This window comes from Chaetomium globosum, genomic scaffold, assembly GCF_000143365.1.
Source record: "Chaetomium globosum CBS 148.51 scaffold_1 genomic scaffold, whole genome shotgun sequence".
Classification (NCBI taxonomy): Eukaryota; Fungi; Ascomycota; class Sordariomycetes; order Sordariales; family Chaetomiaceae; genus Chaetomium; species Chaetomium globosum.
In genome coordinates this window covers 3518916-3540263 of record NT_165976.1, presented here as the reverse complement: position 1 = coordinate 3540263, position 21348 = coordinate 3518916, and the positions used below count along the sequence as shown (strand labels likewise).

The window sequence follows — 21348 nt, the reverse complement described above, 5'->3', positions numbered from 1 at the left end:
CAAGCTCGTGGCGGACGTGGTGCGCATAGCAGACATGCTTGCGAGGATTTCTCGATGGCCCCTACTCGTCAGGTCATGCGAGAGATTGTGCAGCGCGATGTTTGCTTCTAAGTCGATCCAGCGCGTGTTCTCGCGGATGGTCCCGAGGAAGCGGGCAAATTCGGCTCGAAATTTCTGCTGCTTCCGCCACTTCAGGCTGATGCCCAGAATGTTGACTGGAGAATCGTCAGCACTATCGTACGGGAGACATCCAAGGTACCTGCTTCTCCGATAACTGAGCGGTAGAAATTTCATGACTTTTATCAGACATCGTGATTGAATTGATAATTGCCCGCCCGTTTGCGGGGCCAGGTACGAAACGATCTTTGGTTTTTGTGCAACGTACCAATTGGGTTCCGACCGAAAAAGATGGCGGCCTGCAGGAAAAACTGTATCAAGTCGCGATACAAGCTGCAGATAGCTTTTTCCATGCGCTTAGAGATGACGAGAAGGTTTGCGAAGCCTTTGATGCGGGGGAGATGTTTCGCGATGTGGTCGAGAATGTCCACAATATGATCAAGGTGCCTCTTGTGCCGGAGAGCGAGCTTTGGAGGAAATTGATTAGTATTCAGAAACCAGTAGTGGGGGCAAATTTAAGGGCCCAATGCTTTGGAGCATTTGCTGGATCGGCAGCATGGGTGTTCGAGATGACCTGGGCGAGGTTGTGGCGTCGTCTGATCGGTACCTAGTTATCAAAGGTGAATATCAATTACTTAGGTACGCACCTCGAGGAGAACGCAAACGGAGCCACAGATGAGCGCAGAAATCTCAGGATTTGACTGCACATAAATGCTGATGGATTTAGCGAAGAAGCTCAGTTGCTGGAAACTGGAATCAAGCCTAGCAAGTAGCTTGGGGATAAACCGATTCTTATACTCAGCGTCACAGCGAAGGAGCTTAGCAACGACATCATCCACGGTCCGCACCGTGTGTAGCCTTCGGTATTACTCCGGCAACAACACGCTCTTGAATTTGCTGAGAGCCTTGTCCCAAAGGACCTGGAGAATGGCCTCTGGGTCCAAGCTTGGCGTCGAGGTCGACATGGTCTTAATCGCGAGCGAGTGTGAATCCGTGTGTCACTATGCTCAGAACACGATTCCTGGTTTGTTTTACTTAGGAATGTGATGAGGGAAGTTGAGATGTCTTATAACCTACCGGAATACAGCTTGTAGCACCTGACATTCTGGACACCGTCCATCTGACGCTCGAGTAATTAGGCATCATTCACAGAGAGGCGATGGGATGACGCGAGGACAGGCGGACAAATGTTCCGGTGTTGCTAGCGCGTATTTGGTGCCATTATCATCCACATAAACCTGCAGGCTAGTCACACGATTCGTTCCCGTCGTGTAAGGCGAAGCTCTGTGGCAGTGAGATGTTCGGTTGCTCCCCCGCGCCTTCTCATACCTTTCCCATCCCGCCCGTGTTTCTCTTATTCTCGCACTCCTCTCCGGCCCATCCCAGATACCTAGGGTCTCTGCCGCTTTCTGCCTGCTTTCTCTCTCTCTTTCGTCAAACCTTCGCTTCTGCGCCCTCGACTCCCCCGGATCTACCAGGCAGAATTTTGGTGTAATACTACACGTCATCATGTCAGATTTGGAAAGAAAGTTACTCTCAGCATACGTCCAGCCCAGCTGCTATAACATCCGACTGGAACCGCATTTTGCCAAGCAAAGCTTCGTTGGACGGGTAGAGGTTTGGTCGGGGTGCCTTGTTCCTAACAAACTCGCTGCTCCCTTTTCGGTGACGCCCCGGTTAGCTAATGTCGCTCAACTTCCAGCTGCAAAAATCCATCTCAATCACCGCTGCGGCCCTTGAGTGGGAGGCCAAGCACTGGGATGTCCTGGATTCGCTACAGTACGGTGTTTTTCCCCGGCTATAAACCACTTTGTTCTTGACACGCCGCAATCTAACATGCAAATACTGTTAGCTATATCACAGATGATGACGTGGTCGAAATCCGAGTGCCAAAAGATCTTCCTGCCGGCGCCGAGGTTACCATTCTCCTGGATTATACGGGCAGGTTCGAAGATGATCTTGAGGGGTTCTACCGCTCTAAGTACAAAACCGCAGACGGAAGAACCCATGAACTCGCCGTGACATTCCTGGAGCCTACGTGTGCCAGACAGGTAAGATTCCGCATACACACCTCCCCTCTTTTGGATCTGCTCCTAAGAGATTGGGCAGGTGTTCCCCTGCTTTGACGAACCAGACCTCAAAGCCAAATTTGCAGTCTCGGCAGTGGTTGACGCATCTTTCCTCTGTGCTTCTAACATGCCTATTGAGCGCGTACAGACTGCTTCAGAATCAAAGCAACTAGTCGTCTTCCAACAGAGCCCGCTTATGTCATCCTACGTATGTGACAATTTCGTGCTCCAACTCAGCTCCCATCGATCGGATCCGGCTAACCTCCCGTCTCAATGGCTACAGCTAGTTGGTCTCGTCGCCGGCCATCTTTCTCGAGTCAAATCTACTAAGAGTAGAATTCCACTCTCTGTTCTCTGTCCCAAGGGTTCTGAGGCGCAAGCAAGTTTCGCCCTCGAGTTGGCTTCTGATGCCCTCGGCTTCTTCGAGACACTTTTCGACGACCAATATCCCCTTCCCAAACTTGACCTCGTGGCTGTGCCCGACTTCTCGTCGGGGGCTATGGAGAATTGTGGACTCATCACCTTCAGGATGAATCACCTACTCATAGATACCGAGGATTCCTCGCTCGACACAAAACAGGCAATTACTCGGGTTGTCTTGCACGAAATTGCCCACTCGTGGTTTGGCAATCTGGTGACGATGAAGTACTGGGATGGGCTCTGGCTCAAAGAAGGATTTGCGACGCTGTTGGCGTGGTATGCTTCTGACAAATTCTTCCCCGGCTGGCACCCCTGGGACAAATTCATCACAGACACACTTCAGGCAGCTCTTGAGCTGGATTCACTCGAGAACAGCCATCCAGTGGAGTTTGTGGTCAAGGACGCAACAAAGGCAAAACAACTGTTTGACCACATCTCGTACAAGAAGGGCTGCTGCGTCCTCAAGATGCTCCTGGATGATTTGGGCGAAAAACGTTTCTTCCAGGGCCTCAAGCTCTACACCCACCGCCACAAATTTGGGAATACCGAGTCTGCGGACCTATGGCACGCATTTCGGGACTGTGGTGACCCGGAGGTGCCCAACAGAATGCGGGTCTGGACAAAGGAAACCGGATTTCCTGTTGTCACTGTCACAGAGGAATATAATGATGCCAACACAGATTGCGGAGAGGTTACTGCACTACGCCTCCACCAGGAACGCTTCCTGATGAATAGAAACAGTGGTTCTGACCGCAAGAGAGTATTCTATCCTCTACATGTCTCTATTCGCTCGGAGAGCGGTGTTGACACATACCACATGCCAGAGCAGGAGATTGTTATCACCGTACGAGGCAAGATATTTCTGAAGGTCAATGCAGACCACGGGGTTCTTTTTCGGACGTCGTATTCATCACGGCATCTCCAGAACCTCATCCAGGCGGCCGCAGATGGTCTCCTAACCTTGCGCGACTGCATCGGCCTGTTGGCAGACGTATCGGCCCTCACCGCAGCGGGTATCAACAAAACCAGTGAACTGCTAGACATTTGTCTTGGGTTTCAGTTCGCGACGGAATTCTCAGTGTGGCAAATGATAGACAAAAATCTCACCCAAGTCCTATCCATTTTGAAATTTGAGGACGTTTCAATGACGAAAGCTCTAACTAGGGCGGCGGCGAGGTTTTGGGATCCAAGGCGCGGGAACTGGGATGGGAAATGCCTGATGACGACGACGAATCTCAAACGGCATTCAAAACCTCCATGTTTAGCGCAGCCGGGTTGGTAGGCGACGAAGAGTGAGTTTCCAGAATTCTGTCACCAAATCGATGGAGCAGCCAAAAAAGACTAATGCGTGGGGCAATAAAGGGTGCTCCAGGAAGCAAGACGGCTGTTCACAATGCGAATAGCCGGCGATGAAAACGCTATTTCGCCGCATCTCCGGTGGGAAGTGTTCGTCATCGTCGTCGCGCATGGGGGCCGAGCCAAGGCCGAAGCACTGTTGAGCCTTTGGAAAACGTCATCAAACAGCGATGAGAGGTATCTGGCACTCGAGTGCCTCGGGCGCGCCAGTGACGCCTCACTGGTCAAGTGGATTCTTGGACTCGTTTTTACAGAAGATATCAAAGATCAAGATGTACGAGCGAGCCTACCACATACAATACCCGCCTTCCTCCCTCACCTGGCATCCACCCCCACCAACTAACTATTGTCTACCTTGCCCAGATATACCTTCTGTTATGGCTGATGGGATCATCCGCGCACGGCACCACGGAACTGTGGGAATGGGCAAAGCTAAATTGGGGCAGGGTTGAAGAAAGCCTGCCCGCATCAATGTAGGCGCTCATCCTGGGTCTCGTACTGGAAGGACTCAACACCTCGTCTCAGCTGGAAGATGTTAAGACATACTTTTCTGGCTGTGATACGAGACAATACGAGCAAGCTCTGGCGCAGAAACTAGAGCGTATAGAGACTCGAGTGCGGTGGGCTGCGCGCGATGTGGGCAACGTTGCGCCATGGTTGAAGACTCACGGTTACCTAGAAGAGTGTCAGTGGAGCAACTAAAGTCCACCCTCCCCAAAACAAGGAAGGTTTTGGTTTTTGTAATTGTTCAATCGGAGTCAAACGTTCTACGCTTTCTCAGGCAGCTTCTTAAACGGGCCCTTGCAATGGCCCAAGCAAACCAGAAGCCGTCAGCGGGCTGACCACCAACCCACTTTCGGATGCGGACCCTTTGGCCAAAAAAGCTACTTAAACTCGAAAGGGAAGCAAGAAATCGAGAAAAGAAACCAAGTAAAAAAAAAAAAAAACAAGAAAAGAAGAGGTAAAGAATACCGAGCAAAATAAATTAAATAAAAGAAACGGTGTCAAATAGAAAGTAAAATTTTGGGCTTCCGAATGGCTTTCTTTTAGTTCCTCTGGCCGAAGGTTCAGGCAACACTCCAGTTCATTCGGCGTTGTTGGGCCAGGGAGTAATTACCCACTTCTCTCCAATGCCAAGGACCGATCGGGCCGGGTATATGGTGTTGGCTGGATTCAGCGAGGTACGAGAATATTATGCGTTCAAGAATGATCAGAATTAACTTAATATATTTGGCTATTCTGCCTTCCGTTGCCAATGAACCTATTGGTCTCGTCGTTTTGTACCTGTTCGCACCGCCGCAGTATTTAGAAATACATGATTTTGTCCTGTGGAAGTGGTGCTATTCCCAAAGCGAGTCGTTTCGATAAGATAAGGCTTGCCGTCGCGTCTTGCATCACTGCAATACGCGCTCAGAGGTTCTGGATCCAAGCCAACCTCATGCGATAAGCGACAGCAAGTGGACAACAAGTTCGAACCCGACAACCTCTATTGATGCAATTAGGAATTGAGGGTTCTATCTTAATCCTAACTATTTAGCATTGATGTAAGGGCGCACCTCTAACCTTAATTGTCAGGATCTGGCTACCTGCTGGGATGAATTGAGGCCAACCTCAAGTTTCAACCTTTCTTCGGCCACCTCCCGAATATTCCCTTCCTCTCTCATCCATCTATAGCCTGGCAGTTCTGGGCCTTTACATTGCAACATGGCTGCCAAAATGTCAGTCGCAAACACCCGATGCTTCAGCGACGTCACAGCTACTGACCAGATCAGCTTCGTTTTCGGTAGCATTAATGGCCAGCTCCGGTCTGCATTCGGCAAACTCTCAGCATTGCACACCAAAAACAATTTCAGCTTCGCAGTTGTAACGGGGAATCTATTTGGCGAGGCGCAAGATGATGACCAGCTCACTGACCTACTCGGGGGGCGCATCGATGTCCCATGCCCTACCTACTTCACGGTAGGCACTGCATCGTTACCCCCGCAAGTCGTTGAGAGGATCGAAAAAGAGGAGGAAGTTGCACCCAATCTCCATTATCTGGGCAAACGCAGCGTCACAAAAACCTCAGAAGGCGTGCGCATCGTCGCCTTAGGTGGTGTGGTAGACCTGAACATTGTGGCCGGTCTATCCAAGGACCAGCATGAGCCCATCCATACGGAAGGGGATGCCAAAGCCCTCCGGGGAGCCAACAATGCAGACATCCTTCTCACTACTATGTGGCCCACGGATGTCTGGAAGAATAGTTCCAAAGCGAAAGAGCTGAAGATTGGCTCAGAAACGGCATCTTCCAGTCAAACCATCGCAGAGCTCTGTGAAGCCCTGAAACCCAGATACCACTTCGCCATGTCGCCCGACAACTTCGCCTTCGAGCGGGAGCCGTTCTTTCCCGATGCTGCAGGCGAAGATAAGGAGAAAGGCATTGCCCTTACGCGCTTCATCTCACTGGCACCCTGGGCGAATACCGCCAAGGCCAAGTCCATGTACGCCTTCACTCTCAACCGGGAAGCCATCATCACCCCGCCGGACGGAAGCACCCTTACGCCATTCTACAAAGCCTCGCCCAAAAAACGCACCTTCGACCAAGCCGAGTTCTCCCGCTTCTCCAGCGGCCACCACGGGCACGACAACGACCACCGCCGGCGCAAGCACCACCGGCGCGACCGGGACCGCGAGCGCTCCCCGCCCCCGGGGCCGGACCGCTGTTTCTTCTGCCTGTCCAACCCCAACCTGCCCACGCACATGGTCTGCAGCGTCGGCGAGGACACGTACCTTGCTACTGCCAAGGGCCCGCTCCCCGCCGCCGACACCTTCCAGGCGCGGGGCAGCGGCAACGGCGGCGGTGGCGGCCTGGACTTCCCGGGCCACTTCATCATCACGCCGCTCACCCACGCCGCGTCGATCAGCGCCGCCGCAATGGGCGATGAGGAAGCGGGCAAGACGTTCGCCGAGATGACGCGGTTCCGCAACGCCCTCCAGGGCATGGTCGCCGGCGCGTCGAAGCGCAGGCTGGGCGCGGTCACGTGGGAGATCAACCGCGCGCGGAACATCCACGTGCATTGGCAGTTCCTGCCCGTGCCTACGGATATGGTGAGTAAGGGGCTGGTGGAGGCGGGGTTCAGGGTCCTGGCGGAGGATATGAAGCTGGGCAAGTTTGCCGTTAAGGAGTTTGAGACGGCTGATAAGGTGCCGGGGGATTATTTCCGGGTTTGGATCTGGGCGGAGCAGGATGGGGAGGATGGCGGCAAGGTGGTGGGCAAGAGCCTGCTGCTGCCGTTCGACGAGAGCGTGCGGTTTGACCTGCAGTATCCGCGCAAGGTGATGGCCAAGCTGCTTGGGCTGGAGGATCGGACGTATTGGCAGGATGTTGTGCAGTCGGAGCAGGAGGAGACGGCCGATGTGGCGGCTTTCAGGAAGGCGTTCAAGGAATGGGACTTTACGCTGGCTGGCTAAGCAGCGGTGGTGTTCTCGGACTGGACAGACGACGGAGCTGCGGGGAGTGTACGATCAGCGACTTCACGGAGATGGAGTTTAGACGACATCGAGAAATGGGGATCAAACACCGTGGTATGGCTCAGATAGCCTAATTATCCCTGGGGTGGGCCGCCGATAGACGGAATATGGAAATTAACCCGACCGAACGCCTCGAGCATCTTGTCCTGCCATGCCGAGACCCTTCATTATCGTATCCCACATTTCACCCATCCGCCTAACCATCCGCCGGGCCAACCGCCCAGCCGTCCATCCTACTCTCCACGCCACAACCCCCCATTTGGAACCCATCCGTCTAATTCGCTGGATACTGCGAGATCCTGAAGAAAACCCGGGCAACGTTAGTTCGCATCCCTTTCCCGGACACATCAACCCGGAACCAGTGAAACCGAAAACGTACTGCTTAACCCGCGGCTTATGCATGGTCCATCCGCCGCAGTTCACGCACCGCAGCATGTCGTTGGCCGTGAACCTCGTGACGACGCCGCACGCCGCGCACAGGTAAGGGACCTTCTTGTCCGCCGTGGCATAGTCCGCCCGCATGGCGGTTTGCGGCGTCTTGGACCAGATCCGCTGCGGCTGGTTCAGGCTGCGGCTGGCTGTCGCGGCGCTGACGATGTTGGTGCGCCGGGCCGGGGACTGTAGGATGACATCGGCGTCTCCAAGGGCCTCGCCGTTGTCGTCGCTGCCGTTGCTGAAGGCGGCAGTACTATTGTCGTTGTGGATGGAGGGGGTGGTGGGGGTTTTGTTGCCGTTGTTAGCCTCTTCCTGAACGGTAGGCTGGCGCAGAGGCGGCTCGTAGGCCTCGCGGAAGGACATGGTGGGCAGAGTAGTTCTTTTCAGGTCGGTTTGAATGGTTTGTAGATGTGGTTGGTATGTGTCGGTCAAGTTCTCTCGCCTTGTCGTGTGGTTGATGGCGAGTGTGTAAGTGCGCGAACGCCTTGATGCGTTTGGGGCAGTCCGGAGGAAGTTGCCATTTTGCCTATGAGTTTGTTTTTTTCGGAACGGTATGTTATTGCCTGTACAGACTGCTAGTTTGATCTTTGGGAAGGTGCGGAGGTTCAAGTTCTTCGTCGTTCGTTCTTGCTACAACAATTATCGGAGGGATGAGAGGTACAGTGCGAGGCAAGCTAGAAATTAACTGTGCATTGTAGTTTCCACCCGTTTATGGATGCCATGCATTAAACGGTGTCTTGGCAGAAACCCCACCGTTGCTTATCGGCCTTATCTGGGCTCGGCTGGCGCTCGCCCGGCCAAAAAAAATTAGAGGTCGAAGTGATCGAGGGTTGGGACCTCCAACTGCGCGTCGCTGTCGCAGGGGAAGGGTTTACAACGGCATCTCGGACGCCGCCACAATGCCTTCCACTACGTCCGGCCGGATTGTCAAGACTTCGAGGGGGGTAAAAAAGACCCCCCACCAAAAGAATCACCGATGGGAATCGTTCAGCACCAAAATCTCGAAACTCCATTCCCTTGATCCCCTCCGCAAAGTCCGCCGCCACGACCTCGACGCCGAAGACCTCGATGCGACGACCTCATACCTGCGCAATGGCTTGGGCAAATGGGCCGAACTCAACATCTCCCGGCCGTACATGGCTTTCAAGCGGCAGGTCAACCCCCTCACCGAATCGCTTGCCCAAATCCTCTACCATGAAGACCGCATCATGGACCTGCTCTCCGAGTACATCGCGAAGCACGAGAAAGAATCTCTCGAACCGCTGCTGGACTTGGTAACAGCATTCGCCCACGATCTCGGCGTTCGATTTGAGAAGCACTACCCTCGCGCTCTCACCCTAATCGTCAACTTGGCCAACAAAATCCACGACGTCGAAGTTATTGAGTGGACCTTTGCCGCCCTGGCCTTCCTTTTCAAATACCTATCGAGGTTACTTGTTCCCGATCTCAGACCGACATACGATGCCGTGGCTCCCCTCATGGGTAAAGCAAGGAACCCTGGCCACATCGCGCGGTTCGCTGCTGAGGCTATGAGTTTCCTGGTCAAGAAGGCGTCTGCCCCGGGCCACAAGGACAAGGCGCTGCCTCTGCTGGTAGAACACGTGAGGGAGGATCTCGATGGTATGGTCGGGCAAAAGCAGTTTGAGCTGTACAGCCAGGGCATCATGACCATGTTTGCCGAGGCAATCAAGGGGGTGGGCGATGGCATCCATTCAACAGGGCCCGAAATCTTTGCCGCTCTCCAACGGCACGTACCCGAGAAGGAGCTGGAGTTGCCCGAGCAGGCTGTTTGGACGGGAGTCTGTTGCGGCGTGCTCACCAGCATCATCCACCATACCAATATGGATACCTTCAAGGGTATTGAAACCAGGATCGTCGAGGAGGCATCGGATGGGCGACGCGCAGCGCTGTTCATCCAGATTTTGGGGACCATGGTCGGTGTGCGGAAGGGTACCCGCGTCCACGATTGGGCAACCCTTGTGAAGGCACTCGGCCAGTTGCTCGGCTCTTTCGCCGCCCAGAGGGAGCAGATTGAAGCCATGGATCCCTCGCAAGTATGGCGAAGAATCATCGTCAACACCGCGGTTGTCTGGGGTCAGGCCCCCATCGATGCGCTTCTCCCTGCCTTATCCGCCTTTAACGGGATTATGACCAAGGAACCTCTAATGCGTTGGTATATTCTCTTTTGTTCCTATTTGGCCGATCTCAACTCGGAGAGATTCCGTGGCTTATTCATGAAGGACTTCCAAAAGTGGGTTCTCTGGATTCCGTCCACCCAAGCCTCATGCTAACGTGACTAGGTTCATTGTTGCGCATTGGTCCCTGTGCGCAAACGAAGACGTGCTCTGCGTACTATTGCCGCGTATGGTGGAAGCTGGCGGACTCCCAACCCCTGGAGAGAAAGAGACCTTCCAGCTCCCACAATCTTGGCAGGATCAGATTGTTAGCAAGTTTGTCAGGCTCGGGGACACCCCTTTCCCGGAGAGCGGCGGGTTCGGCAAGGATCCAGAAACCTGGAGAGACAAGTGCTTACCGAAATACTCGGCACGCTTGCGTGTCTTGGAGGCGACCTCGGTACATCCTTCCACGAATGCCAGGATAGCCGAGGTTTTGCTCAAGAAGCTGAAGCTTGCTCTCCGACCATCTTCGTCGCTGCCTACCGACGAGGCACATTTCATCCTTAGCGATGGCTTTCGCGCCTATCTCCGGATGTGTGCTGCTGCCGGCTCCATTGATCTAAGCTTGGCGCCATTGCTGAGGGCCGCCGCGCCACGATTCTGCCGTTCCCCAGCTTTTCTCGAAGCTCTGTTGGATTACGAACGCGAAGTTAGCGGGAAAGTCCAACGGTCTCCGGTAACCAGCAATGGCGACAACCAGCAGGAGGAAGAAGACCCTCTGCTGAGGTGTCTGACCGACAACCTCTCCACTCCGTCCCACGAACTCCGACTTGCTTCCCTCAAGATCCTCGAAATTTTGGAGTTCACCCCTGACTCCAATTCGGCTCTGGCCGCCATGATCCAGGTGGAAGAATTACCCCTGAACCTCCAGAGTGTGCGGACTATCGCAGTCCATCTCCGCAAACTCAGTCAAGTGTATTCTCACATTGACCAGGAATCTTGGCTGATGAGAGCCATTCCGACATACTTGTTTGGCATGACAACTGTACCCCTGTCGCCGGTTTGGGATGATGCTGTCGAGGCAATGAAGAAGGTGGCAGAGAGAAAACAAGGGGAAGAGGTCTTGGCCGAGATCGCCTTCGAATGGTTAGCAGTACCAGCCCCGCAATGGACCGGGCCCTACAAGCCGCCGGCGGAGGACAGTCACAAGGCTCTGACCAATTTTGACTGTCTGAATATGATGGCCCTAAACGAAAGTGCTAACGGCACGGGAAGCGTCATGGACGACCCCTCTCAAGATATGCTGAGCGCTTTTGAAGAGGGCCAGAAGATTATCGAGTCGCCCACGGATAGAGCACGTGGAAAGGCACTCAAAGCGTTCACTGCCTTGCCTGTTTTGGCCGAGAAGCGGTCCAGAAAGCTAGTGCCGTATCTATTTTCGTTCACCGACGAGGGTGAGACGCAGTCGGAAGAGGCTGAAAGCGATGCCGAAGAATCGCCAGAAAGCAGCTGGTCTCTCCCCGACCGGAAGGCCCTCGTCGGGGTATTTGCGCAGTTCAATAACCCCCGAGTCCTTTACGAGAGCCAGAAGGTATTCCGGGCTCTACTGAAGCTACTGGCAAATGGTGATATCGAACTTCAAAAAATGGCTCTCAAGTCGATTTTGGCTTGGAAGAATGACTCGATCAAGCCGTACCAAGAGCACCTCGAATATCTCCTCGACGAGGCGAGGTTCAAGAACGAGCTCACCGTTCTTTTCCAGGGCGACAACCAAATCCGGCCCGAGCACCGTCCGGAGGTCATGCCAGTCCTCCTCCACCTTTTGTACGGCCGAACTATCTCGAAAAAGGGCGTGGCGAGTGGCCGGCATGGCCTTCACGCAACACGCCTCGCCGTCATCCGGCAGCTCAACGTCGATGACATGGGTAGTTTTCTTGACATTGCCCTCGGCGAGCTTCGTAGCATCCAGGTGGTTGATGCTAATGGGCTCCGCGAAAGTGTGTTGGCTCACGAGGCTCTTCCAGTCCGGAAGCAAGTCGGCCTTCTCAACATGATCGAGTCCATTGTTAATGAGCTTGGGACGAGTGTGTCGCCGTACATGGAACCTCTTGTCAACGCCGTTCTCTATTGTCTCTTCTTTTCCTGCCGCCAACTTGGCTCTAGCTCGGAGGAGCAGGATGCTGAGGAATCCGACGACCAGACCCAGAATGCTTCTTTGTTCAGGGTTGTGCGTACAACAGCGCTAAAGTCTCTGTCCAAGTTGTTTCAAAACGCACCGGAATTCGACTGGGTCCGGTATCAGGATGTGATGGTGAAGGAGGTCATTAGTCCTCGGATCGATAAGCTCCCAGCCGAGACGACGCAGGGCGTCTCTGCTACCTGGAAGCTCCTCAGCACCTGGGCCACCCTCTCCAAGACCGCGTTGTTTCTCTCCGTCGATAAGAGAGTCCTGCCCAAGATTGTCGAAACTCTTGGGATCGAGAAGGCCAAGGATGAAGTCAAGGTGTTTGCGCTTGAAATTCTCAAGAGCCTCATCAACCTTGCCCAAGCCCCTGCCACCGAGTCCGAGTTCAATGATCGTATCAAGTCTGAGCTCTTGGTCCCGAACATCGATCTTATGCTCAAGAAGATCGGCGGTCTACTGCGCGACCAACCCGATATTGGCCGGGATTTATTGGGAACCGCAGTCGATACGGTCGTGCTTATTGCACCTATCGTAGAGACATCGACCAGTGTCCAAGACATGGTTGAGATCGCCACATTCCTGCTTAACCAACCACTGCGCAAAGTTAACCCCAAAATAAAGGGGTCGATTCTGTTGATTCTGAAGCAATTTATTGTGCTCGAAGACCTTCAGAGTAATGCGGAGTTGAAGAGCAAGGTTTACGGCACCATCGCTTCGTTGTTTGGATTCTTCAAAGATCAGCAAAATAGGCAAATGCTTGCTGAAGTTCTCGAGGTCTTTGCCGCACGAGAGACATGGGCGCAGGAAGTGGCTGGGATTTGCCGCGATCTCAACTCTTACGTCGTCCGGCGTTTGGATCGACCAGACTACAACACCCGGCTGTCAGCCTTCACCTTAATCACCAAGGACCGCGATGCACCGTTCACAATTGATCAGTGGAAGCCTCTCATTCACAACCTTCTCTACTACATTCAACAGGACGAGGAGTTCGGTGTGCTTTCTTCCAACGCTGCTGACGGTCTCTGCAAGTTCATCTCGGCAGCTGAAGAGGCTTGGACGAGCCCACAGCAGGCTGCCTTTGTGGAGATTCTGTCAGACATAATATTGCCGGAAATTTACTCAGGGGCAAGAGAATCCTCAGAGACAGTGCGCCGCGAGATCCTGCGCCTATTCGGGTTCCTCGTTGCTCACCTACCGAAGTGGGAGCCGGTTGCTGATCTTGTCCCCTTGGTGCCCGTGTCTGATGACTCGGACCAAGCTTTCTTCTTCCATGTCTTGAGCCCGGCAGTCTCGCGTCAGCTCCAGGCCCTGCGGTTGCTCGAGGCGGCGAACGACAAGAGCGAGCTGCGCAGCAAACATATCAGCCAGTTCTTTATCCCCCTCTTCGAGCACTTCATCTTTGATCGTCCCGAGGGCGGCGATGACCAAGGTTTGAGCGCACAGGCGACAAACACCATTGCGGCATTAACCGCATCTCTAGAGTGGCACCAATACCGGGCCATATTTCGGAGATTTGTGTCATACGTCGAAACTAAGCCGGACTGGAAAAAGCGCGTTATTCGCCTTCTAGAGAAAGAAGTGGACGCCTTGTGCACGGCCGCCTCCCAGAGGCCGGGTGATGCCATGGATGTCGATGGGGAGGCGGCTGACGCGAAACCCCGTCGGCTCGCTACTACACTTCCGAACCAGGAGAAACTCGGCGTGGAGATCATCAACAGCTTCCTGCCCACACTGCTGAAGTACATCCACGAGAAGGATGAGACCACGGTCAGCGCCAGAGTCCCGGTAGGAGTGATTATTGCCAAGCTCCTTATCCTCCTTCCGGAGGAGCGCCTCAACGAGAAGCTCCCGAGCGTGCTCACAGACATCTCCCACATTCTCCGGAGCAAGGCGCCGGAGTCTCGGGACATGGCTCGTGATACCCTTGCCAAGATCTCCGGCATCCTAGGCCCCGACAAGCTCGAGTTCATCCTGAAGGAACTGAGGGGTGCTCTAGTGAGGGGCCACCAGCTGCACGTCCTCTCTTACACGCTGCATTCCATCCTGTTGGTCGTCATTCCAACGTACAAACAAGGCGATCTTGATTATTGCTTACCCTCCATCATGTCCGTCATCATGGATGATATCTTTGGGGTCGCAGGCCAGGAAAAGGATGCTACAGAATACGTGAGCAAGATAAAGGAAGTGAAGAGTAGCAAGAGCCAGGACTCCATGGAGTTGATTGCGAAGACTGCCTCCATCACACGTCTTGGCGATCTCACCTTCCCGCTGCAATCCCTTCTCATGGAGAAGCTCGACGTACGCACCACCCGGAAGATCGATGAACTACTTACCCGCATTACAAAGGGTCTCCTGGAGAATCCGGCGGCTGCCTCACAGCAGATCCTTGTGTTTTGTTACGAAGTCGTTCAAGAAGTGTACAAGAGCCAGAAGCCAGACGCTGAGCCCAAAATTGACCCCCGGCTCAAGAGATACCTCGTTCAGAGAGCCGCCAAGAAGAGCGACGGGGGCGTTACCAGCAAACGCACCTATAAACTCATTAGGTTTGCGATCGATATCCTCCGGGCCGTCTTCAAGAAGCACGACGGCCTCCGCACTCCTGGGAACGTCGCTGGGTTTCTGCCCATCCTAGGCGATGCGGTGTTGTCAGCAGAAGAGGAAGTCAAGATTGCATCCTTCAAGCTTCTCAACGTCCTGGTAAAAGTACCCTTCAAGAACGGCGATTCTAGCAACCTATACAAGGTCGCGCACAAGGAAGCGATTAAAGCCATCTCCATGTCACCAACCACCACATCCGACTTGGCCCAGTCAGCACTCAAGCTCATCTCCGTCGTCCTCCGAGACCGCCGCGAGATTCCCATGAAGGACGCCGCGTTGGATATGCTACTCACCAAGCTTAAGGACGACCTGACAGAACCCATGTACCGACACGTCACATTCAGCTTCCTTCGGTGTGTCCTCGACCGCAAACTCGAGACGGCGTCGGTGTACGACACACTCGACCACGTCGGCACCATCATGATCACCAACGACGACAAGGACACGCGGGACCTGGCTCGCGGTGCCTTCTTCCAGTTCCTGCGCGAGTACCCACAGAAGCGGAACCGGTGGGAGAAGCAGCTCAAGTTTATTGTAGCCAACCTTAAATACGAGCGCGAGGGCGGCAGGCTGTCGGTGATGGAGGTTATCAACCTCTTGCTGAAGAAGTCGGCGGACGAGTTCACCCAGGAGGTGGCGGCAACATGCTTCATTCCCTTGGTGTTCGTTCTTGCGAACGACGATAGCGAGAAGTGCAGGCTGGCGGCAGGCGAGCTGATTAAGGAAGTCTTCCGGGTGTCGGATAAGGAGCGGCTGTCTAAGTTCTTGACACTTTTGCGGTCGTGGGTGGTGCAGAATGGGAATCCAGCGGTGCTGAAGCTGGCTCTGCATGCATTTGGGCTCTTCTTTGAGGGCCGGGAGCCGAGCCCCAATGATAACAAGGACGTTATGCTTGTTACCGGCAAGTTGGTGGAAGTGCTCGGCGACGAGGAAGCGCTCGAGGCTGACTGGGAACTGGCCAACATTGCATTGACAACGGTTCAGACGCTTGTTCACAAGCATCCGCACAAGGTCCTGGCGCCAGAGTCGGATGAGTTGTGGTCCGAGGTCCAGGCATGCCTGGCCCACTCGCATACCACCGTCAAACTGAGCTCCACCAAGCTGCTCAGCATGTACCTAGCTGATTTCGCGCGGAATGCCGGCAAGGGCCAGAAGCTGCCGCTGACAGGGTCACATGGTTTGAAGCTTGCTGATGACGATGTCAACGACTTGGTCAGGCTATCGCTCGGAATCCTCTCCGCACCGGAAGTCGACGAGGCACTTGCCCAAGAAGCCGTCCAGATAATCCTGTTCCTGGGCGGCTTCCTCCAATCAGAAAAAGACGAGGACGAGGACGAGGGCGATGAAGAAGACGAAGATGAAGACAACGATGCCAAGGAGTCCGCGCAACACGCCGACATGAAGTATCTCTTCTGGAAGCTCTCCTCGATCATCCGCAAAGAGCGCCAACCCAGGGCTGAGATGCTCGTCAGCAAGCTCGCAGCCATGGAACTAATCGAGGCCTTCGCCGTCAAAACGCCGACCGACACCCTGCTGGCTTCGGTCAAGACCATCCTCCGGCCGCTGCGCAACCTGACAGACCCGTCGATCCGCCAGCCGTTCTCGCTCAACGAGGTGTTCAAAGCGCGCTTCGAAACCCTCAAGTCCAAGGCGCAGGCTATCATGGAGACACTGCAGCGGCGGCTGGGCAACGCCGAGTACACCAAGGCCCTGCTGGCAGTGGGCGAGCACATCCGCGAGAGGCGGCAGCAAAGGTCTAGCAAGCGCAAGATTGGGGCGCTGACGGCGCCGGAGAAGCATGGGCGGGAGAAGCGCAAGAAGTTTGAGAAGAAGAAGGAGAAGAGGAAGGTTAGGGGTCAGGAGCAGAGGGATCATAGGCAGACCTTCCAGTAGATGGGGGCTTGATGATGGGTTGGCTGTGCTGTTTCCAAAATAATTGTTTGGGTGGTGGTCTATTCTAGTTTGGAGTTTTACAAGATAGTGTTACATGAGATTTGGTGTTCTCGGGTATGCCAACGCCGTCGTCAGATCTATCCGCATCGTACATGCTCCGCCTCCTTTTTCCATCATCATCATACATCATCCTCTATCCGTTCATGCCCCCTGTAGCCCCGCCATCTCGGCATCGCATTGCGGCTGTAGCCACATACATGGTAAGGCGCGCCGAATGTTGATTACATTCCCCCCCCAGCCGGCGAGGATAGCAGTTCACCGCTGGGTGCCGTACCCAGCAACGGCCCGCCTGAGCTCCTCCTTCCCCCACACCCACACATCCCTACCAAGCCGCACCCTCCTATTCCTCCGTCTTCTTATCCCCCGGCCTCACGCTCTTAAAAGTCGACCCAGGCACGAAACCCTCCTCCCCCTCCACCTTATCCTTCTCGACCCACGGCTCCCGCACACTACTCGTCCCATCATCCCAAAACTCGAGGTCCCCTTCCTCGCCCAGCGTGCCCTTCTTGACCAGCTCGCCCTTCTCGCGCAGGAGGTCCTCCACCGTCATGGCCGTGTCGCCAAAGATGCGCAGGTGGTCGCTGATGACGTGCCGGTTCTTGCAGCTCGGGCATGCGATCAGCACAGACCCGTGGTGGTACCCGTGCTTGGACACGCGGTGCCGCGACCGCGTGTCGCAGGGTCGGCAGGTGAAGGTTAGCTCGTAGTGCGGCTGCTGGAGGATGTTGGAGGTTTGGGGTGGTTGTTGTTGCTGGGTTTGGGTCGAGTCCGGTTGTGGCTGGGGTGACGAGGTGGCTGTGGCGGGGGCCGTTGGGGACGGTTCTGAGGGGGAGGGGGAGGGTGTGATTGTTTGTTGCTGCTGTTGTGGTTGTTTCTGGCCGAATGGAGATCCGTTGCGTGGACGGGGGATGCTATGAGCGAGGCGGGTTGTCGTTGATGCGACGGATACGGGGAGGTGTCGTCTCGAACAGAGGAGCGAGAGGGTTGCTGAGGTTCGGGTTGGGGCTGGTGAAGCCAACCTGGTAATGGTTGGTATGAACGAGAGGGAGCACTTCGAAGCCATGGCTAGATGGTCTGTTGATCAGAAGTTATGAGTCGAAAAAGGCAAACTGTGGAATTCAAGTCGCAGGTCGAGCAGGTAAAACTACGGCAGACGTCACCGAGACTCGGCACTCGCCGCCAGCTCCCAAAAAAAAGGTGTTATCGATAAGAGAGCTCACTTTGCCAAGACTCTAACACCTTTCTGGTAGGAGGGGCAATCAAGTGGTGATACGAAGGAGGTACGTAGTACACGAGCAGCAGTTCCCAGGCATCAGTTTCCACTGTTCCGTGCGCGTCGGGACTCGACTCGAGACACTGTTGATGCTGTGCAACGGCTTTAGCTCGATTTTGCCACTGTTTTCCTCACTGTTCCCCACACTAAAATTCCACGATCCAACAAACAGCACAACAAAGGTGCTGACTCGGTACTCCCTCCTTTGACGTCGTCCAAATCAATTGTGCCGAACCACTTCGCCGTCCCACATTTGGTCGATTCTCCAGCTCTTTACCTGGCGCCTCCCCGAACCCAGCCGCGCGGGCTATGGGAGGTGGTTGTGTAAAAATATCGATCCCACGCTCTTCCTCGTCGTCAATTCTTGGCTCTTGGCCTAGCAACTCCCATTGCAGCCCGCCCGCACCCAAGCCCCTGATTTCCCAACGCAGCCATTTCAACCCGACGTTTCCCCCCCTCATTGATTCCAAGCCGATCAAGCACGGAATTTGCTACGATGGCTTCCAGACCAAATAGGATCCGGCCGATCCGAAGGGTATGTCTCCCTGGAATGTCTCCTGCGTTCTGTTCTCCGCCGCTCCGTACCAACAACACCCATCCTGACTGTCGCAGCCGATTATGAGCAAGGACAACGACGAGTATACGCAGTGCTTAGAGGTTCTGAAAGAGGCTCTCACCGACATTCACAATAAGAACGCGACCCAACTCTCCTTCGAGAATTTATATCGAGCCTCGTACAAGATCGTCCTGAGGAAGAAAGGGGAGCTTCTTTACAATAGCGTCAAGACATTCGAAGAACAATGGTTTCGGCACCATGTTCTACCACCTATCGCCGAGCTCGTTTCGGGAAACCTAATCAGCATTGCTCTGCTACAGATGCCGGGGTCGAGCGCACACGAACGACGGCAAACGGGCGAACGGTTTTTGAGGGGAATACGCGACACATGGGAGGATCATAATACGTCCATGAACATGGTCGCTGACATTCTTATGTACCTTGAGCGGACCTATGTCTCTGAGTCCAGGCGGCCCTCCATCTTCGCAGCGACCATAGGGCTGTTCAGGGACCACATTCTGCGCAACAGCCTGGGCGAAGCTTCAGAGCAGCTAGACCAGCCTTTTATGATCTTCGACATTTTGAACGCTGTTGTGTTGGATTTGGTCAATATGGAAAGAGACGGTGACATTATCGATCGGAATCTCCTTCGGCAAATCACATCCATGCTGGAAGCTTTGTATGAGACGGACGAGGAGCTGGAAAATGCGAAGCTCTACTTGACCGTTTTCGAGCCCCGGTTTCTCAACGCAAGTAAAATTTTCTACAAGAACGAGTGCGAGAAGCTCCTCCGCGAGGGCGATGCCAGCTCGTGGCTTCGTCACACCCAACGCCGACTTCATGAAGAGCAAGATCGCTGCGACACCTCACTCTCTATTCTCACGACAGACAAGATTGCCTCGGTGGTGGAGCAAGAGCTCATCGTCGCGAAATTGAATGATTTTCTTGCCATGGAGGGAAGCGGTATGAAGGTCATGATTGACAACGACCGCCACGAGGATCTTTCCATCCTCTACCAGCTCATCTGCAGGGTCGACAAGACCAAAAGCGCGTTGAAGGCGATCCTTCAAAGCCGGGTAATGGAGCTGGGCCTCGAAATTGAACAATCACTTAAAAACACGGACTTCTCTGTCGCTGTGCCCGGTGCCGAGACGGAGGATGCAGCCGAGGGCGAGGAAAAGACGAAAGCACAGCCCCTGAGTGCTGCAGCCCAGCAAACGGCAGCGGCAATCAGGTGGGTCGACGAAGTCTTGCGACTCAAGGATAAGTTTGACAACCTCTCAAAAGTCTGCTTTAGCGAGGATCTTGTCCTTCAGTCCGCCGTCACCAAGAGCTTTTCCGAGTTCATCAACATGTTCACCAGGAGTTCGGAATTCGTGTCCCTTTTTATCGACGACAGTCTCAAGCGGGGTCTGAAAGGCAAGGCGGGCGAGAATATAGAGGCTGTCCTGGAAAAGGCGATCGTTCTTATCCGGTACTTGGCGGATCGTGACCTATTCGAACGGTATCACCAGAAGCACCTTGCACGGAGGCTGCTCCACAACAAATCCGAGATGCATATCGAGAAGGAACTTGTCCGCAGGATGAGGGGCGAGTTGGGCAATCACTTTACTCTGAAGTTTGAGGGCATGTTCAAGGACATGGAGTTGTCAAAGGACCTGTTGGAAAACTACCGCGACCACGCCCGCACCGTTGGCGGCGCTGATACCAAAAAGACGGACCTCGGAATCCACGTGCTCACAACAAATAACTGGCCGCCAGAGGTCATGGGCCGCGGTGGTGCCCAGGAAGACGGCGCTAGGGGAGACTGCATCTTCCCCCCGGCCATCGAGCGCCTCCAGGAGAGCTTTTCCCATTACTATCTGAAGGACCGCAATGGCCGAGTGCTCACATGGATTGCTTCTGCCGGCACTGCCGACATCAAATGCGTGTTCCCTAAAGTACCTGGGAAGACCAGCGGCCCGCTCAGTAAGGACCGTCGCTACGAGCTTAGCGTCTCGACTTACGGTATGATCGTACTTGACCTTTTCAACGACATAGGCGACGACGGCCTATCTTTCGAGGACATCCAGGCGAAAACGAACATCCCCACGCAAGATCTCATACGCACGCTAGGCTCACTCTCTATCCCGCCTAGATCGAGGGTGCTTACCAAGGAGCCCATGTCCAAGAACGTCAAGACGACGGACAAGTTCGCATTCAACGCCCAGTTTGTCAGCAAGACGATCAAGATAAAGGCACCTGTCATCAGCAGCACATCCAAGGTAGAGGATAGCGACCAACGAAAAGAGACGGAGCGGAAGAACGACCAGACCAGAGCACACGTAGTAGACGCTGCGATTGTGCGCATCATGAAGTCAGTTTCCCCTTGTCCCCACTCTTTCTTGCTTCGTCTTTCTAAGCGCTAACACCTGTGTACCTTGTAGGCAACGCAAAGAGTTATCACACACGCAGCTCACCACCGAGGTCATTAGCCAACTGGCGGGACGGTTCAAGCCTGAGATCTCGATGATCAAAAAGCGGATTGAAGATCTATTGACGAGGGAGTACCTCGAACGGATCGATGGCGACGTTGCCGCATACCGGTACTTGGCGTGAGGCGGGTAATACTTGGCTTGGCTTGGGTCTTGCTGAAAAGAGCCAACAGGGCCCGGCTCTTTGGGTGTTCTATGGATCTTACGGTAGCATATGGCTGTCTGACTTATGGTGGCTACAGAATTGTATTGGGATGCTGTTATGACTCACAATGAATGCATGGG

General features: G+C 54.3%; 7 protein-coding genes across 7 annotated transcripts, besides 4 other annotated features; 5 read left to right on the top strand and 2 right to left on the bottom strand.

Annotated features, from left to right (window-relative positions):
- Positions 1-215: part of a sequence feature (Protein overlapping with rRNA (CHGG_01143, EAQ92908.1) was converted to a misc_feature.) that runs on past the window's edge.
- A 170-nt stretch (positions 216-385) lies between these two features.
- Positions 386-428: a sequence feature (Protein overlapping with rRNA (CHGG_01143, EAQ92908.1) was converted to a misc_feature.).
- Positions 429-764: 336 nt separating this feature from the next.
- Positions 765-867: a sequence feature (Protein overlapping with rRNA (CHGG_01143, EAQ92908.1) was converted to a misc_feature.).
- A 120-nt stretch (positions 868-987) lies between these two features.
- Positions 988-1082: a sequence feature (Protein overlapping with rRNA (CHGG_01143, EAQ92908.1) was converted to a misc_feature.).
- A 719-nt stretch (positions 1083-1801) lies between these two features.
- Positions 1802-3902, top strand: CHGG_01142 (uncharacterized protein; the record flags this gene model as incomplete). Its single annotated transcript, XM_001220362.1, has 4 exons — positions 1802-1896; positions 1970-2168; positions 2335-3684; positions 3771-3902. The coding sequence occupies 4 exons, from the start codon at positions 1802-1804 to the stop codon at positions 3900-3902; spliced, it is 1776 nt and encodes a 591-aa protein (XP_001220363.1).
- Positions 3903-3999: 97 nt separating this feature from the next.
- On the top strand, positions 4000-4664 carry CHGG_01141 (uncharacterized protein; the record flags this gene model as incomplete). The annotated part of the gene is made up of 3 exons (XM_001220361.1): positions 4000-4236; positions 4326-4409; positions 4488-4664. The coding sequence occupies 3 exons, from the start codon at positions 4000-4002 to the stop codon at positions 4662-4664; spliced, it is 498 nt and encodes a 165-aa protein (XP_001220362.1).
- A 1002-nt stretch (positions 4665-5666) lies between these two features.
- Positions 5667-7412, top strand: CHGG_01140 (uncharacterized protein; the record flags this gene model as incomplete). Its single annotated transcript, XM_001220360.1, has 1 exon — positions 5667-7412. One exon carries the CDS (start codon positions 5667-5669, stop codon positions 7410-7412), a length of 1746 nt encoding a protein of 581 aa, XP_001220361.1.
- Positions 7413-7746: 334 nt separating this feature from the next.
- On the bottom strand, positions 7747-8270 carry CHGG_01139 (uncharacterized protein; the record flags this gene model as incomplete). Its single annotated transcript, XM_001220359.1, has 2 exons — positions 7747-7771; positions 7852-8270. The coding sequence occupies 2 exons, from the start codon at positions 8268-8270 to the stop codon at positions 7747-7749; spliced, it is 444 nt and encodes a 147-aa protein (XP_001220360.1).
- Positions 8271-8806: 536 nt separating this feature from the next.
- CHGG_01138 (uncharacterized protein) lies at positions 8807-16700 on the top strand (the record flags this gene model as incomplete). Its single annotated transcript, XM_001220358.1, has 3 exons — positions 8807-10158; positions 10208-13638; positions 13690-16700. The coding sequence occupies 3 exons, from the start codon at positions 8807-8809 to the stop codon at positions 16698-16700; spliced, it is 7794 nt and encodes a 2597-aa protein (XP_001220359.1).
- A 400-nt stretch (positions 16701-17100) lies between these two features.
- Positions 17101-17823, bottom strand: CHGG_01137 (uncharacterized protein; the record flags this gene model as incomplete). Its single annotated transcript, XM_001220357.1, has 1 exon — positions 17101-17823. The coding sequence occupies one exon, from the start codon at positions 17821-17823 to the stop codon at positions 17101-17103; it is 723 nt and encodes a 240-aa protein (XP_001220358.1).
- A 706-nt stretch (positions 17824-18529) lies between these two features.
- On the top strand, positions 18530-21187 carry CHGG_01136 (uncharacterized protein; the record flags this gene model as incomplete). Its single annotated transcript, XM_001220356.1, has 3 exons — positions 18530-18568; positions 18646-20931; positions 21044-21187. 3 exons carry the CDS (start codon positions 18530-18532, stop codon positions 21185-21187), a joined length of 2469 nt encoding a protein of 822 aa, XP_001220357.1.
- Between the last annotated feature and the right edge of the window lie 161 nt (positions 21188-21348).